The sequence below is a fragment of the Impatiens glandulifera genome, chromosome 5 (assembly GCF_907164915.1).
Source record: "Impatiens glandulifera chromosome 5, dImpGla2.1, whole genome shotgun sequence".
Taxonomy (NCBI): domain Eukaryota; kingdom Viridiplantae; phylum Streptophyta; class Magnoliopsida; order Ericales; family Balsaminaceae; genus Impatiens; species Impatiens glandulifera.
The window spans coordinates 31,509,550-31,528,562 of NC_061866.1; the positions used below are offsets into that span (position 1 = coordinate 31,509,550).

Below are 19,013 nucleotides of genomic sequence, written 5' to 3' on the forward strand. Positions count from 1 at the left end.
GGAGGTCAGCAGGGAATAAAGCAGCACTGGTACGAAGGCTGGTGAATCTGAAGTACATTGATAATAAATCAATTGCTAAGCACTTGAATGAATTTCAAAATATTTTGAATCAGCTGAGTAGTATGAAGATAAACTTTGATGATGAGGTGCAAACACTTTTAGTCCTTGGATCTTTGCCTGCAAGTTGGGAGACACTTATTATCACTCTCAGCAACTCAGCACCAAATGGTAAAGTCAACATGGCATTTGTCACCAGTTCCTTACTTGATGAGGAGAATCGAAAGGGGGATAAACCCTCTAAGTCTGATATGTTGGTGGCTGATAGAGGAAGATCAAAAGATAATAGAAGTGGTTCGAACAGGGGAAAGTCTAGAAGCAAGTCTAGAGCTCCAAAGAAGGATGGTGCTTGCCATTACTGTGGCAAAATTGGTCACTGGAAAAATGAGTGCTGGAAATTTAAAAATGATAAAGCGAAGGGTACAATGAAGCCCAGAGAAAAGAAAGAACAGAGTGCAGATACATCTGCTTATGCTTCAGATGGTGAACTGACATATGCTTCTAACTATCAAGACTCCTGTCTTAGCACATCTTCAAATGAAACAACATGGATTGTTGACACAGGTGCCTCATTCCATATAACTCCACACAAAGGTTACTTTCAGTCCTACAAAGCTGGTGATTATGGTGAGGTTCGCATGGGTAACAGTGATGTGTCCAAGATAGTTGGTCTGGGTGATGTTAGAATTGAGACAAACATGGGCTGCTTCCTGACATTGAGAGATGTAAGACATGTTCCTGATTTGAGAATAAATTTGATTTCAACAGGTAAGCTCGATGATGGAGGCTACCATAATGTTTTTAGTGGTGGAGCATGAAAGCTAAGCAAGGGTTCATTGGTTATTGCACGAGGTAAGAACTGTTGTTCCTTATACAAGACAAATTTGAAAATTGTCTATGATGCGGCATATTCTGTTTTAATGGAGTCATCCTCTGAGTTGTGGCACAAGAGATTAGGTCACATTAGTGAAAAGGGGCTGAATGTTTTGATCAAGAGGAATGAGTTGCTGAATCTCAAGGATGCTCATCTTGAAAATTGTGAGCATTGCTTGAAGGGTAAGCAGAACAGAGTCTCCTTTAGTAAGTCAAAAGTTGAACTGAAAAAGAATGTCCTTGAATTGGTACATACAGATGTTTGTGGTCCTATGAAGATTAAATCCATAGGCGGTGCTTCCTATTTTGTAACCTTCATAGACGATGCATCTAGGAAGGTTTGGGCTTATGCTATAAAGTCCAAGGATGAGGTTGCAGCAAGGTTTGAGGTCTTTCACAAGATGGTTGAAAGAGAGACAGGAAGAAAACTGATGAGGGTGCGGTCAGATAATGGGGGAGAGTACATAGGCTCATTTGATGATTATTGCAAAGAGTAGGGTATTCGACATGAACAGACTGTGCCCAAGACTCCACAACAAAATGGTGTGGCAGAGAGGATGAACAGAATAATGTTGGAACGGATGAGGAGTATGCTCTCCCATGCCAGGTTGGCTAAGCATTTCTGGGCTGAAGCCATGAGCACTGCAGTGTATGTGATCAACCGTTCTCCCTCCAAGCCATTGAATAATAAGTGTGCAGAAAGTGTCTGGTCAGGTAAAGATGTTAATTATGACTATTTACGTGTTTTTGGTTGCATAGCTTTTGTGCATGTTCCAAAAGATGAGAGGTCTAAGCTAGATGCAAAAACCAGACAATGCATATTTTTGGGGTATGGTGATGAAAAGTGGGGATACAGGTGTTATGACCCAGTTGATAAGAAGGTTTTGAGAAGCCGGGATGTGGTATTCCTTGAAGATTAGACTATTGAGAATTTTGAAGATGGTGAAAAGCTTAATGCATACATACGTGACCTTTCTGGTCTTGAGTTGTCTCATGATGTTGAGGAGACAAGGCCACATGTAGCTTCAGACTCAGATAGTGATGATAATGTTCCTCAGGGTCAAGCTGTAGGACATGGAAATGATACTAATACTGAAATTGATCTTGGTGATAATATTGAGGTTGATTTTGAAGTTCAACAAGAAGATGGAAATCAACAGAGTCAACAAACAGAGGTACTTCGGAGGTCTACTAGGGAGAAAAGATCAAGTTCTAAGTATCCTGCTACAGAGTATGTTCTTTTAACTAATTGTGGGGAGCCTATATGCTATAAGGAGGCTCTTGAGGATGCTCATAAGAAAGAATGGATAGCTGCCATGGATGAAGAGATGAAGTCATTGCTGAAAAATGGCACATATGATCTAGTTGAAAGACCAGAGAACAGAAAAGTATTACAAAATAAATGGGTGTACAAGATCAAGCAAGAAAGTGATGATAGCAAGACAAGATACAAGGCTAGGCTGGTTGTCAAAGGTTTTGGCCAGAGGCATGGAATCGATTATGATGAGATTTTCTCACCGGTAGTGAAGATGACTTCTATCCGGGTGGTGTTAAGTCTAGCTGCTTGTATGGATCTTGAGGTTGAACAACTTGATGTCAAGACTGCATTTCTCCATGGTGATTTGGATGAAGATATTTATATGGAGCAACCTGAAGGTTATAATAAGAAAGGTGAGGAAAGCAAGGTGTGCAAACTTGTCAAAAGTTTGTACGGTTTGAAGCAAGCACCAAGGCAGTGGTATCTTAAGTTTGAGTCGTTCATGACCATCCATGGGTACATGAAGACGTCTACAGATCACTGTGTCTTTGTGCAAAAGTTTGCTTCTAATGATTTTATTATACTTCTCCTATATGTTGATGACATGCTGATTGTTGGGAGAGACAAGCTCAATATTGCCAAGTTGAAAAAGGATTTGGCTAAGTCTTTTGAGATGAAAGACTTGGGTCAAGCAAGACAAATTCTTGGAATGCAGGTCATTCGTGATCGGGTGAAGAAAAAGCTATGGTTATCTCAAGAGAGATATATTGAGAAGATTCTAAAACGATTCTGTATGGAAAAGGCAAAGCCAGTTGCTTGTACATTGGCTACACACTTGAAAATAAACAAGACAATGTCTCCCAAGGATGAAGAGGAAAGACAAGAAATGTGTAGTGTTCCATATGCTTCAGCAATAGGCAGTCTAATGTATGCAATGGTCTGTACAAGACCGGATATAGCTCATACGGTTGGAGTACTTAGTCGTTTTCTTTCAAATCCTGGTAAAACACACTGAGAAGCGGTTAAGTGGCTAATGAGATATCTTCGAGGGACCTCCAAATACGCTTTGTGTTATGGTACTGGAAAGTCACATGTTGAAGGGTTTTCTGATTCAGATATGAGTGGTGATATTGACACAATGAGATCAACTTCAGGGTATTTGTTTACTTTTGGAGGAGGAGCTGTATCATGGCAGTCTCGTCTACAGAAATGTGTTGCTTTGTCTACTACAGAAGCTGAATATATTGTCATTACTGAATGTTGTAAAGAAATGAGATGGATGAAAGAATTGTTGAAAGAAATCGGCATTGCACAAGACAGATTTGTGGTGTTTAGTGACTCACAGAGTGCTATACATGTGAGCAAGAAATCCAAGTTTCCATTCACGTTCAAAACACATCCAAAGAAGGTACCATTGGATCCATGAAGTGCTCGAAAAGAAGGAGTTATACTTGGAGAAAATACACACAGATGAGAACGGGTCAGATATGATGACAAAGGGCTTGCCAAGAGAAAAGCATGAGATATGTTGTGCCAAAGCCGGAATGGTTCTGGCAGAAGCGTCACGATGATGAATGTGTATAGCAACATTCTCCCATGGCTCGGAAGGGGGAGAATTGTTGGTGTTCCTTGCCATTGCGGGCGGGTTTTAAATTCCGTGTAAACGGGTCAGGGTTTTCTTTTATGAAAACGGGTTAGAGTATAAATACTTTTTTTTGGGTATTTTTCTCATAACAGAGCAAATAGAGAGAGAGAGAATTACAGGCCTAGGGTTTTCTGGTTTCCTTCTTCTTCTTGTTCTTTGGCTGATCCAAAGTGAGAGATTGGGGGAGTTTTTGATTGTGGAGTAGTCCAATCATTCATAGTGTAATCACTTCTTTCATTTGAGAGCAGGGCATGTAAGTTTCTACTATTGACATTTGTTTGATTTAGTGAAACTTATCCCTCCCGTGGACGTAGGTCGATTTTGAATGAACCACGTATATTGTGTTGTCGTTTATTGCTTTGTGCTATTTCAGTTCTTGGTAATCTGTTTATCGTCATAGACGATTTGGAATCTGATTTGCTACAGGTTTTGATTTTTCTAAGAAGATCCATAGTTTTGCTGTTGCAAAACCCAACAATAGAGACATATGAAAAGGTGTGAGTTACAAGATTATGGTCAGTGAGTGGTTTGCCGAGGGGATAAAGAGACATATGAAAAAATGTGAGTCACAAGATAAAAGTCAATTGGGGGGTTAGTGCTTGAGTTTGACGAGAAATAAGAGGTGTGTCATCAATTGAGGTCGACTAAGATTGGTAAGTGATTTGTCGAGGGGATAAAAAAGATATATGAAAAGTGTGAGTCACAAAATGAGGGTTAAATGGGTGCCGAGGGATAAAATATATGTTAACATTAAGTTTAAGATTAAACTTAATTTTTATAAACTAAAACCAATTTTAAATTAATTATATTTGACTAATATTAATTTTATTTAAAATATTTATAGATAAATAATATTTTTGTATATTTCAGACTTCAGCGCCTCATAAGGTCACTCATAAGGTCATGTTCATGACTTTTTTATGTTCTTTTAGTTTTATCTTTTTTAGACATTAATTTTTTTCTCTCTCATGCACAAGTGACAGATCACGTCAAATTTGTGACCTTGTTTTTATTTTCAACTTAGTTGTCCCTACAATGACTCTTATCATACATTCATGTAATTTTAATAAAAAGTAAACTTGATACTTTTGAATTTTAATTAAGTATTTTTTCAATTAATTTATCAATTCTTTTGTTTATTTTAACTTTTTTGAGAATTATAGTTATGAATAGGGATGAGAATATTAATGGGACGGAAAAGTACATGTTTTAGTGATCTCGACTCTCGTCTTGATGAATATCTATATTTTTTTTTATTAATTCGTCGGGTATCCGATCTCCGACGGGTATCCCATTACCTGAATAAATATCTATAAAATATTATAGATTTAAAAAAATAAAATATAACTTTAAAGACGTTGTAAAGATAAAAAGACATAACATACACGATTACTTACTTACTTAGTTGATGTTGAAGAAGATAATGACTGTGTTGTTACTATAGTTTTAAAAAAAGTTATAGATTGAAAATGAAGAGTGTGGAGAAAGAAATATTATTTTGTTATTAAAAATAAATTGAAGAATAAAGAGAAATAATATTAAAAGTATTAAAAAAATAAAGTTGGAGTGAATTGTGAATAAGAGTAAAATAAATTATGTATTTATTGTGTTGTTTGTCATGTGTGAAAAGTATTTTATTTTTAATATTAATATAGTCGGGTATCGAGTTTTAATTTCGCACACTTCCCATCTCTGACCATGAACCTGATCAAATAATTTCTCCCCTCCCCATGCCCGACCTCAACCGCGATTCTGAATCTGATTTAAAAGACCTGAACTCGACCATTGAGTACCCACAAATATCAGATATACGCGTACTCATGAGTTATCCCTAATTATTAATACAAATGTTTGAAGGAAAATATTTAAGTCATATTCTAATTCTACCTATTTCTCATAAGAAGAAATTCTTTTTACCTATTAGGAATTAGTGTGGATCAATGTTAAGGTTTGAGTTCCGCCACCAGAAAATAAATTTTATATATATATATATATATATATATATATATATATATATATATATATATATATATATATATATATATATATATATATATATATTTATTTCTAGTATAAAAATGTGACATATAAGCTATCACATAACTCTTAAATGTTTTTGTTATTAATATTTTGTTTCTTTAATTTATAGAAAATTGACAAAATTTTAGTTTATTTAATTATTATACTCACAATTTTCTTATTATTTTTTAAACTCACTCAATTTTATTTTAACCTACTCAACTTGAATTTCTGAATTTGTCCGTTCACTGAAAATTCGGGGTGAAGACGAAGAAATCTTTCTAAAGGCATTCCAATTTAAATAGTAAATTGAAATTCATAATTAATGTTGAATATAATTTTGTTTAAAATACATTACTAAATATTTACATCCATTTAGACTATTCTATTTAAATATTTCCAGCTAAACATCCATACAGAATTTCGTCCATCTAATTAATTGTTTAAAGACTAAGACTTGTTCGATTATGGGTTATCTTCAAATGTTCAATATAAATAATTGAAAAGTAAACTATAAATTGGATAAAAAGACAATAAAGGTGTAATTATATTATATAATAAAGTTAAAATATAAATAAATAAAGAATTTTAGTATTTAAATGATTATTTGAATGATGTAATTTATGAGAAGATTATAAATCCACGATGAATTATTTGATATTATTAGTCTCAAATATCTAAGAGTGTATTTAAGACATTACAAAAACAAATTAATTATTTGAAAGATATGTATATAAAGATTATGTTTCAGATATTTGGGATGATTGTGTTTAGTTAATTTGCATAAAAAAATCGGTTTTTCATAATGAATTTATGTGAAGTTTTGTTTTATAAACATTAAAATGACTGAAATTTCTAGTAAATTATTAGTTTTTTTTTAAAAAAAATTGTTATGCATTTTAAAAGTTAATAATATGTTTATCAACTTAGCGATTTTGGTTTAATCAATAAAAAAAATGATAGTTTTTACTTTTAAAATATACTAACATTTTTAATGAATAATTGAGATTAAAGAGCTACACTAATTAATTATTAGAAATGATTTTAAAAACTTAAAGGCGTAAATAAATCTAAAAGATTACCAAATAAAAGGAACATCTGTAATGTTGTAATGTTTTTTTCTTGATAATAAAATAATTTTCATTTAATTCAATAATAAATTTAAATATAATAAATTAATTAATAAATAATATAAAAATAACATCTATAAAATCAGAATACAACTAATAATTCAGATGTTAACTTATATAAACAATTTACATTACTAAAATTCTTAATAAAAAAATCCATCCATATATCATGCAACATATCTAATATTAACTAAGTGAAACTTCATGTTATATAATACATTCCTAACATATCTAACAAACATTAAAATAATTGGTAACAGTGAAGAAAAAAACTAGCACAATTGAATTTTTGTTTGTTTGTTAGAGTCCTATATATTCTATTTGAGTTACTATTTACTAAATGTTAGACTTCAATTAACACTCTATACACTATTTATTTCATCAATCAACAACATTATTAGTAATGGTTGCCTATTCCACATCTCAAATTTCAAAGAAGAAAATACCGAAAACAAAAAAACGTACTAAAAAGACCTTTACCGATGTAGTCTCCACCACCTTCCTCTTCCTCTTTCTCCCATTCCTATTGGTAAACCATAAAATCCTCGTCCTCTCATTACATCATCCCTGAACCTATGTGCTCCTCTTCCACCTATTCAAATAATTAACTATTCAATCAACAATCTATTCATCAATCATATAACCTACATCAAACAAAGTTATAAAGTCGCCGATTTATTTTATTAAAAAGAAAACTTATACTTATTTAACTTGCCTCTTGAATTCGGAGGTCGCTTTTCCTCAACAACAATTTCACGTCCACCAATCTCAACCGGAGAGGCCTGAAACAAGAAACCATTTACAATTATAAGTATATCTACTTATTAACAATGAAAGAAAAGAAAAAGGAAATTAGAATCTCTTCATTTTTTAATAATTCAACAAAATACCTCAAGTGCTTTTTGAACTGAATTTGCCTCCTCGAATCGAACAAACCCAAAAAAGAATCCTTGCTGTAGCCAAAGAACATAGATAAAAAGACATGAAGAAGTTTGAACCCATGATTAGTATTTTGATAAGACATACTTTGTTCTTTTGGAATTGCACACCACCCTCCTTAATAGCTCCAAATCTCTTAAACTCATCCTCAAGAATTGAAGTGGTTACACTCACTGGGAGGTACTTTATATAGATTGAGTAATCACCAGCTGCTGTTCACACAATTACAAACAAGACTAAGCAATCTCAATACACATGAAAATAAGGAGGTTCTTCACTAGAATTGAGAGGCTATATATACCTTCAGCAGAAATGGGTACTACTTCACCTTCTAATATGGAGGGCTGCACAATTTCACTATGAGATGGAAGTGTTGCTACGGTTTCCTTAATACAGTTACAGCATCAACAAAACCACTCGTTATTACATGTAACTCAAACAGCATCACTAAATGGGTTAAAAATACACAAACAAATTCCAGGCCTAAAGACTACTTATGACTTAGAATGATTTAGTAATTGTTTAAGACAAGCACAAACGAGTATAGGCACATGGGCCCCATTTAAAAACACTTATTGTTTTTGTATCTCGATCCGTTTCCAATTTCTGAATTGTCTCTTATTAAATTTAATTTCCAAATGTTTTAGTATCTGGAAATGGATCCAATAAATATTTCTAAATGGGTCATTGTCAACTTACAGTGGGAGCATGGGGTTTCTTTAGCGCTGCATCTATTTTGGAATCATCATGTACTTGATCAACAATTATAGCAAATGGAACCTCCTTTGTTTCAGCCATGCTAAAATGATCATGTGCTAATCCATCAACAACTTCCCTAACTTCAGAAGGTAGTTTATCTAGCAAATACAACTCCTCCTTGTTGGTAATAATCTGACACATTGCAACACTAGATGACACCGTACATGCACCACTTGTGTCCACGTTAAAAACTTTAACATGTGGAATCTCCACTGCGTCAACCGGCATTTTATCAACAACTTCAACAAGTGGAACTTTGTCCGCAGCAACCACTGTTTCCACATTAGTTACATCATCAACAACTTCAACAAGTGGAACCTTTTCCGCATCAACCATTGTTTCGACATTAGGTACTTCCTCAACAACATGAACAAGAGGAACCACCTCTGCATCAATTACCTTTTCCGCATCAACCCTTGTTTCGACATTAGGCACTTCCTCAACAACCTGAACAAGAGGAACCTCCTCTGCATCAACCATTGGTTCTATATTATGTACTTCATCAACAACTTCAATAAGTGGAACCTCCTCCACATCAACCACTGTTTCCACTTTAGGTAATTCATCAACAACTTCAATAAGTGGAACCTCCTCTGCATCAACCGCTGTTTCCACTTTAGGTACTTCAACAACAAGTTCAACAAGTGGAAGCTCCTCCGCATCAACCACCTTTTCTAGATTAGAAACTTGATCAATAACTTCAACAGGAGGAACCTCCTCTGCATCATTCATTGCTTCTACATTAGGTACTTCAACAACTTCAACAAGTGGAACTTCCTTCGCATCAACCACTGTTTCTACATTAGGAACTTGATCAACAGCTTCAACAAGTGGAACCTCCTCCGCATCAACCACTGTTTCTACATTAGGAACTTGATTAACAACTTCAACAAGTGGAACCTCCTTCACATCAACCACTGTTTCTACATTAGGAACTTGATCAACAACTTCAACAAGTGGAACCTCCTTCGCATCAACCACTGTTTCTACATTAGGAACTTGATCAACAACTTCAACAAGTGGAACCTCCTCCGCATCAACCACTATTTCAGCATTAGGAACTTGATTAACAACTTCAAGAAGTGGAACCTCCTCAGCATCAACCACTGTTTCTACATTAGAAAATTGATCAACAAGTGGAACCTCCTCCGCATCAACCACTGTTTCTACATTAGAAAATTGATCAACAAGTGGAACCTCCTCTGCATCAACCACTGTTTCTACATTAGGAACTTGATCAATAACTTCAACAAGTGGAACCTCCTCCCCATCAACTACTTTTTCCACATTTGGGACTTGATCAACAATTTCAACAAGAGGAACCTCCTCTGCATCATTATTTGTTTCTACATTACGTATTTCATCAACATTATCAACAAGTGGAACCTCCTTCACATCAATCACTGTTTCTAGATTAGGTACTTCATCAACAACTATAACAGGTGGAACCTCCTCTGCACTAACCACTGTTTCTACACTGGGTAATACATCAACAAGTGGAACATCCTCTGTAACAACCAATGTTTCGACATTAGGTACTTCATCAACAATTTCAACAAGTGGAACCTCTTTTGCATCAACCACTTTTTCTACGTTAGGTACTTCATGAACAATAAGTGAAACCTCTTTTGCATGAACCACTTTTTCTACGTTAGGTACTTCATCAACAGTTTCAACATGCGGAACCTCCTCTTCGTGAACCAATGTTTCTATTTTAGGTACTTCATCAACAACTTCAACAAGTGGAAGCTCCTCCTCATCAACCACTGTTTCTACATTAGGTACTTGATCAACAACTTCAACAAGAGGAACCTCATCTACATTAACCATTGTTTGTACATTGCCCACAACATCCATAATCTTCTCTTTGTTGGACTCTATAGGAAAAGGATCTAGAAAAGAGACAAATAACATCAACAAGTGACTATTAGAACAAAAACAATAATTTACTGATACTAGAAGCAGAAGCCTAGAGATAACCTTGCCCCACAAAACGGAACATGTCATTCAAGATAAAATAGCCTCCCTCTTTTGGTGCAAGGAAAAATGTTTGTGCGAATTTCCTAGCCAGTTCATCCGTTCCGATCATATAACCAGTTACAAGTATCTTAACCCCATTGTTGCAAGATTCTTGTACATCAACTGATTGAATCTGTGCTCTGAATTGATCATAGTGCAGGGACAATATCTTCTCCTTAATTGCCTATCAAATAAAGCCCCCAAAACAAAGCACATAAGGTTTCTTGGATAATTGAGTTTGAATCCTAGCATTAAAGTAACCTTGTATTTGTAGACATAAAGCATAATCACACTAACTAGAGAAGATGGATGACTCAATACCAGTGGTAATCAACATTAACAGCTTGAAGATGGAAAATAATATAATGAACAAATCTCCCAGAGTTATGTTTTCAGAAAGGTTGCAATATAGTGTGCAATGTAAAACTAAAGAACACCTCCATAGTTGTAGTGATAATCATTTCCCCACTAGCATCCGGATGACCAAGTTGGCTGATGTCCTGATAAAAAAGGTGAGCAAAAGACGGCATTCCAAACAAGATACGGTAGTACCGTACAACGAAAGCTTGACCAACCTAAAAGGAAATAAAAGGAATGATCAGTCGCAGGAATAGGGGAGAAAGATGAACAGACAGAGAAAATGCATACAAATAATGGAGCAGGAAGAAGCTCTTGAACTCTACCCGTCATTTGTAACGAACAGTAGGGAGAATAAGGGAGTTGAAGAACTAAAATGAATAAGGGAAAACAACTCTCAGAGAAAGAATATATAAGGGAGGATGAATTGACGAATGTTGTATTGGAGAGAATCGTACCTGAGTTTGATTGGAATCAGATAATATTGAAGAACACTTCTCTCTCCCGATCACTTAGTTTAGGGTTTCTGTAGAAATTGGGAAGAGCTGTTGGGATATTGAGTCGTAAGAAGAAGAAGAGAGTTCAAATTCCCTCCAAGCTTGATTAACAGAATTGCGTCAACAAAAACCAAAAGGTAGTTAAAATAAGCTCTTATTAAAAGTGGGTGATGACTTGTTAATTATGTCAAACTAATCAAAACCGCCTCTAACTGACTTAATAAGACTCCACGCTTCTAATATGTTAATTAATGTAAGAGGATGATAAGGAGCACGATTTTGGGGACTGGACTCGTAAAGTTGCTATTATACAAAAAAAAAAAAGACCTCGTCCTTTTTGAGCATTTTGAGATGGGATCAGCTGTCTCACTTTGCTGTCCCTTTGCTGTCCCAAAACGGCGTCGTTTTAATTAATGAGAAAAATAAATAAATTATATTATTACATTTATTTTTATTAAGTTATCAGATTTCTCTCTCTACCTTTCTATCCTTGCTCGTATCAGCTTTAGATCAAAAGTTGTTCTTCCATCCACGGACCGCCGTCGCCGTCCACCGACTGCCGTCGCCGTCCACCGACCGCCGTCGCCGTCCACCGACCGCCGTCCACAGTTCACTGAACTCCCAAACATCTGGCGACTAGCGACACTGCTCATCCATCCATGCTTACCTTCTTCCCCGATTTGTCATTCGAATGATCTGTTCAAGCTAAGGTTTGTTTTAAATTTGTTCCCTCACTCGTTGTTACATTCATTCAATGGAAGTTTATTTATTAGTAATCTAGGTTTGACAATATATTTCTTAGCTCGGCTTCACATTAAATTAGGATTTAGGGAAAACTTATTTATTTGGAAGAACTGAATCTTTGGCGTAATGGGCTCACTCGACCTATTCCAATTGATATTATAAAGAATTTCTCCTCAATTTGATATAAAATAATTTGATATGAACATTTTCTTACTAGAATTTGATAATTAAGTGAAATTTGGAATTAAATGCTTAAATGGACAGTCTCTTAAATGCTTAATTTGACTTACCATTTCATACTATTTTGTTGTTATTATTGTTGTTTTGTTTAACTATCTCTTTAATTAATTATTTGTCTCTGTATATATACTCACATTTCACATTATTTTGTTGTTGTTGATTTATTTTCAGGATCAATATAATACAATGGAAGGTGAATCTATAACTTGTCGTCAATTAATTTTTGAAACAAATGAAGATTATCGAGAAGATTTGGGGAATACTGATTCATTTATTATAGAGGATGAACCACATATTGGCTTGGAATTTGAGACTGAAGAAGCTGCCTACCAATTTTATTTGTCGTATGCTAAAAGGGTTGAGTTTGGCATAAGAAGATATAAAAGTCATAGCGATAAATGTGGTAAAATATTGGATAGAATTTTCTGTTGTTCTGCTCAAGGTAAAAGAGAAAAAATAAACGACGAGAGCTTAATGTGAAAAATAGTCGTCCTGAAACAAGACTAGGTTGTGAGGCTAAAATGAAGATTTGTAGTCGAAGAAATGACAAGTTTAGTGTGATTCAATTTGTAAAGAATCATAATCATTACCTTTCTAGTCCAAACAAAACGCACCTCCATAGATGTCATAGAAAAATATCTTCTTCTGCTGCGATACAGATTGAGATGGCAAGTGCTGTTGGAATTCGACCAAAGGTATCTCATGATCTTATCGCGATACAAATGGGTGGGAGAGAGTTTTTAGGGTTTATTCCTGAAGATTACAAAAATTATCTACGATCCAAAAAACACGAAATATGATGGTGGGAGATACTGGAGGTGTATTGGAATATTTTCAAAAAATGCAGTTTAATGATTCTAGTTTTTTTATTCTATCCAAGTTGATGAAGATGACTTGATAACTAATATTTTTTGGTCTGATGCTAAGATGAGAGTTGATTATGTCAATTTCGGAGACGTTATTTCCTTTGACACAACCTACAAGAAAAACAATGAAGGACGTCCAATTGCGTTGTTTGTTGGTGTTAATCATCATAAACAATCCGTGCTTTTTGGTGCAGCTTTATTATATGATGAAACTTCATTGACGTTTGAGTGATTATTTGATATATTTACCAAAGCTATGGGTGGGAAAAAATCAACAACTATTCTAACAGATCAAGATGCAGCAATGGCAAAGGTTTTAGCTTCAAGATGGCCTGAAACGCATCATCGGTTATGCATTTGGCATATTTATCAGAATGCCGCCATACATTTGTGTGGAGTTTTTTCTCAATTCAAAGAGTTTGCCAAAGATTTTGCATCTTGTGTATATGATTTTGACGAAGAAGACGATCTTATTTCAGCATGGAATCTGATGCTGACCAAGTATGCATTAGAAGACAATGATTGGTTGAGGCGTCTTTTTCAAATAAAGGAAAAATGAGCTTTGATATATGGACGACACATGTTTTGCGCAGATATGACTACAACTCAAAGAAGTGAGAGTATGAACAGTCTTGTAAAAAGGTACGTCAATTATAAACACAAATTCTTAGACTTCTTCAATCATTTTGAAAGACTTCTCGATGATCGTCGATATCAGGAGTTAAAAGCAGATTTTCGGGCAAATACAAGTATTCCAAGTCTATTGTATCCAGTTGTGATTTTAAAGGAAGCAAGTAGTATCTATACTCTTGAGGCATTCAAGTGTTTTGAAATGGAATGGTGCAAATCTCATGATTTTATTGTTGAAATTTGTGAGGATGTTGGATCACTTCAAAAATATAAAGTTACTTCTCACCTGAAAAGATATCATCATATAGTTACAGTTGATTCATCATGTGAAAAATTTGAATGTGGCTGTAGAAAATTTGAATTTGGTGGGATTCTATGTTCTCATATTTTAAGAATATTTACAGTGAAAAATATCATGAGTATCCCAAAAGAGTACATACTAAAAAGGTGGACGCGAAAAGTTAAGGTTGAATATTTTGAAGTTAATGATTCAAATGCTAACAAAGTTAATTTGGATCCAAAAATACATCAAAATATTCGATATAAAGAACTGTGTGGGTTGTATGTTCAATTGGTTACCAAGGAAGCTGAGAGAGAAGACACTTACAAAGTTGTTAAAGATGGTATTTTGGATATGTTAAAATTGATAGATGAGAAGTTACAAGCTTTTGAGATAGATGATACCAATGTTTTAAACGAAAAAAATGTATAAATTGGTGAAGGTAACCCTCTTGGAGTGAAAGGAATTAGAACGAGAAGAAAACATTTGCAGGTAGAAGATTGAAACGTGGCATAGAGAAGATTTCACGGAAAAAAAGGCATCGAGACAAACCAATCAAACTTCAACAATTGACAAGGTATCATCATTTTTGTGTTCAAGTACTTATCTTTTTAAATTTGACAATGAAATTACTTATCTTTTTAAATTTGAAAATCGTATACACAATTAATTCAAGTACTTATTTCTCCACATAATAGGGTATTGAAGTGCATTGTGAAACAATTTCAAATGTGTCCAGCAAACAATGTGAACGAATGATAATTCAAGTTGAAGATCTTTTATGAACTCAACATTCTCAGGTACACTCATAATTTTAATTAAGAAATATTTATTCATAATTTGAATCAATGTGAAAGTATTGTGTTCTATTTATTTCACAATTTCTCCAATTCTAGGTGGTCGATACAAGAAGTTCAAATCCACAAAACTTGGCTGGAAGCTCACAAACTTTGTATGGCTTAGCATATGATTATATTTCAAATTTATGACATTGTTTCAAACTTATGATATTGATGAAATATATATTAGTTAATAGAATGAGAATAGTGAGTATTGTTATAAGTATAATGAATACTCAATTCTGTTTTGTTTTTGTTTAATGATAAGAAAATATTTTGTTGCTGTAATGAATGTTTTGTTGTTATTAATACAGTAAGTTCTTATGTTTTTGTTTTGCTGTAATATTTTGTAATCCAGTAAGTTGTTTTTGTTTTGCTGTAAAAACAGAATAAGAAATACAATAACTTTATAAAACAATAAGTTCTTATGTTTTTGTTTTGCTGTAATATTTTGTAATACAGTAAGTTGTTTTTGTTTTGCTGTAAAAACAGAATAAGAAATACAGTAACTTTATAAAACAGTAAGTTCTTATGTTTTTGTTTTGCTGTAATATTTTGTAATACAATAAGTTGTTTTTGTTTTGCTGTAAAAACAGCATAAGAAATACAGTAACTTTATAAAACAGTAAGTTTTTATGTTTTTGTTTTGCTGTAATATTTTGTAATACAGTAAGTTATTTTTACGGCATAAGAAATAAGTGTCTGAATAACATAAGAATTTAGTTTAGGTATAAAACAACTTATAATTATAATAACTTTATAAAACAACTTATAATTACAGTAACTTTATAAATACAGTAAATACTTAATAGCAGCTTATAATTACAGTAACATAAATTGATATCAAATAAAAAGTTTCAACTTAAGAAGTTTTCATTGTAAATGATATGTCCAAACAATATAAGATTACATAACATTACAGAAATTAACCCAACAAACCTACAAATAGAGAAACATAATAAAATTACATCAACCACTTACAAATCATCACAATCCAAGTAAACACAACTACTATAATAGCAACTCTAAATTTCATATTTAGAGAACATATCTCATTAGTCAACTTCATAACAACAATGTTGCTTAAATCCTCTTTGACATCATTGTAATCAACTACATCATCACAACTAACAGATTTCTTCAATTCATTTATCTCCAAATTTCACTTAATTATCAAATTTCAATAAGAAAATATTCATATCAAATTACTTTATATCAAATTGAGGAGAAATTCTTTATAATATTAGTTGGAATAGGTCCAGTGAGGCCATTGCGCCAAAGATTCAGTTCTTCCAAATAAATAAGTTTTCCCTAAATCCTAATTTAATGTGAAGTCGAGCTAAGAAATATGTTGTCAAACCTAGATTACTAATAAATCAACTTCCATTGAATTGAATGAATGTGAACAAATTTAAGACAAACCTTAGTTTGAACAGATCATTCGAATGACAAATCGGGGAAGAAGGTAAGCATGGATGGATGAGCAGTGTCGCCAGTCGCCAGATGTTTGGGAGTTCAGTGAACTGTGGATGGCGACGGCGGTTGGTGGACGGCGACGGCGATCCGTGGACGGAAGAACAGCTGTTGATCTAAAGCTGATACGAGCAAGGGATAGAAAGGTAGAGAGAGAAATCTGATAACTTAATAAAAATAAATGTAATAATATTATTTATTTATTTTTCTCATTAATTAAAATGACGCCGTTTTGATTATTGGGACACCAAAGGGACATCAAAGTGAGACAGTTGATCCCATCTCGTCCCTTTTGTATAACAACGAGGTCTCTTATGTATAACAACGATATCACTTTCGTATAACAACGATATCACTTTCGTATAACAACGATGTCACTTTCTGTACGAGTCCTCCCAAAGTCTTGCTCCTAATCATTTTTCTTAATGTTATGATTGACAAATGAATTTTAAATTATGTTTTTGGTTAACAAAATTTGTTTATATAAAATTATAATTATATTGATAATTTTGTAGTTATTTTAATAAAAAAAAGAAAAAAAAGAAGGTTTGTATTAATAAACATGCTAAAGTATAAGTCAATTTCTTTTCTTTATTATCACTATCGCGATTAGGGCAGCGACGAGCCACGGTGGATTTTATTTTTTGTTTTTGAAACTACAAAATTTAGGTGCGTCTCTTCCTCTTCAAACCCTACATTTCTATCGTAACATTTTTCTTATCTTTTAAATCATACAAACCCTAAATGGACAGTTTGTGCGAGAAGGAAAACCCACATTGTGTTTTGATTTCTCCGAGCCATTCTTCAATCAAGTTTTACATATCCTCTCTCTAGGCTTCGAAATCTTTTTGGATTGTTCTTTTAATCATAATTTATCTATTAATATTATTAGGAAAATGACTGTTTATTGGCACGAAACTTTGGAAAAGCTTATCAGAGACGATCTCTCATTGACGGAAGAGGACTTGGATGATGAAGACTCTTGTAAAATAAACTCCACAAACCTACCATCAACAGATAAATCTCATGTAATCAACATAAGAGTTGATGATGAAGACACTCCCCTTTTGGACTATGAAAAAATGTCTAATGTTGTAATAAATAAAGAAATACGTAATGACAATCCTAATGGGATATCTTCGTCTTTTTGTAATAAAGCGTACAATAAAATACCAGAGTACAATTTCGAACATATGTCAGATGATGATGATGTTTCTTTTCAGTATGATACTAATTTCGAAATGAAAAACTTCTTGTAACACGAGGACGAAATTGTGTCCACAGCTGAAACGACAATCAAAATAAACCTCAATACGGTTGACGATCCTCAAATTGTATTAATTGGACAAAGCTTGAGTAAGGACGAACGTCATGAAATTGTATAATTGCTAAAGGCCAATAAAGATGTGTTCGCATGGTCTTACAAGGATATGCCCGGAGTAGATCCTACTATCGTTCGACATCAGATTCTCCTCTATTTGGAGGCTAAACCCGTCAAATAGAAGTTAAGACGGATAACAACTGAGGTTGTTCCCAAGATAAAAGAAGAAGTTCAAAAACAGTTGGAAGCAAAATTCTCAAAATTGTGGACTACCCAAATGGATAGCCAGCGTGGTTCATGTCTTGAAGAAAGAAAGAAAGATGCGCGTGTGTGTAGACTACCGCGATCTAAACAAAGTCAGTCCTAAGGATAACTTTCCATTACCTCATATCGACATTATGATGGATCATGCCGCTGATATTGTCCTTCATGGATGGATTTTTAGGATATAACCAGATCATAATCGCCGAATAAGACAAAGAAAAAACCACCTTTATCATGGAGGTAGATACATTCTGTTTTAGGGTTATGTCATTCGGTCTCAAAAACGTCGGGACTACTCACCAAAGGGCGATAAATATGATCTTGAATGATAGGATCCACAAGGAAGTGAAAGTCTACATCGACGACATGATCGTGAAGTCCAAAGATCGCCAGGGTCATATTCCCAACTTAGACAAATTCTTGTAGAGAATTAGAAAATATCAGCTTCAGTTAAATCCGAAGAAGTGTGCTTTCGGAGTCACCGCTGGTAAGATGCTAAGTTTCCTTATTACCTAGTGTGGAATAAAAATCGATCCCTCTAAAATTAAGGCCATTACAGATATTTATGTTCCTCGAAATGAGAGAGAAGTCTGAGGCTTTCTCAGAAAAATCTAGTTTATTAGTCGGTTCATTAGTAAATTGATTCTCACATGTGATCCTCTTTTCAAACTACTAAAAAAGGATAAAAAATTCCAATGGGATGTAACTTGTCAACAAATATTTTGACAAAATCAAAGACTATCTAAAGTCACCACTGGTTCTTATGTCATCAAGGTCCGGTGTTCCCTTAATTCTCTATCTCA

The 19,013-nt window shown here is 33.9% G+C and overlaps 2 protein-coding genes across 7 annotated transcripts; one reads left to right on the forward strand and one right to left on the reverse strand.

Annotated features, from left to right (window-relative positions):
- Nucleotides 1-7,331: 7,331 nt before the first annotated feature.
- LOC124939897 lies at nt 7,332-11,643 on the reverse strand. 6 transcript variants are annotated; one of them, XM_047480356.1, is made up of 10 exons: nt 11,515-11,562; nt 11,383-11,427; nt 11,137-11,274; nt 10,661-10,883; nt 8,621-10,572; nt 8,223-8,307; nt 8,009-8,133; nt 7,873-7,935; nt 7,698-7,764; nt 7,332-7,574 (listed from the first exon to the last, which is right to left on the reverse strand). In XM_047480356.1, the coding sequence occupies exons 3-10, from the start codon at nt 11,227-11,229 to the stop codon at nt 7,459-7,461; spliced, it is 2,724 nt and encodes a 907-aa protein (XP_047336312.1). In that variant the 5' UTR covers nt 11,230-11,274; nt 11,383-11,427; nt 11,515-11,562; the 3' UTR covers nt 7,332-7,458. The 6 variants fall into 6 exon arrangements, with proteins under 6 accessions (XP_047336312.1, XP_047336313.1, XP_047336311.1 ...); XM_047480357.1 differs by lacking the exon at nt 11,383-11,427 and having other exon boundaries at nt 11,515-11,643; XM_047480355.1 differs by lacking the exon at nt 11,515-11,562 and having other exon boundaries at nt 8,009-8,130; nt 11,348-11,407.
- Nucleotides 11,644-13,998: 2,355 nt separating this feature from the next.
- LOC124939218 (protein FAR1-RELATED SEQUENCE 9-like) lies at nt 13,999-14,745 on the forward strand. The gene has a single exon (XM_047479721.1). It carries the CDS (start codon nt 13,999-14,001, stop codon nt 14,743-14,745), a length of 747 nt encoding a protein of 248 aa, XP_047335677.1.
- The last annotated feature ends 4,268 nt before the right edge of the window (nt 14,746-19,013 follow it).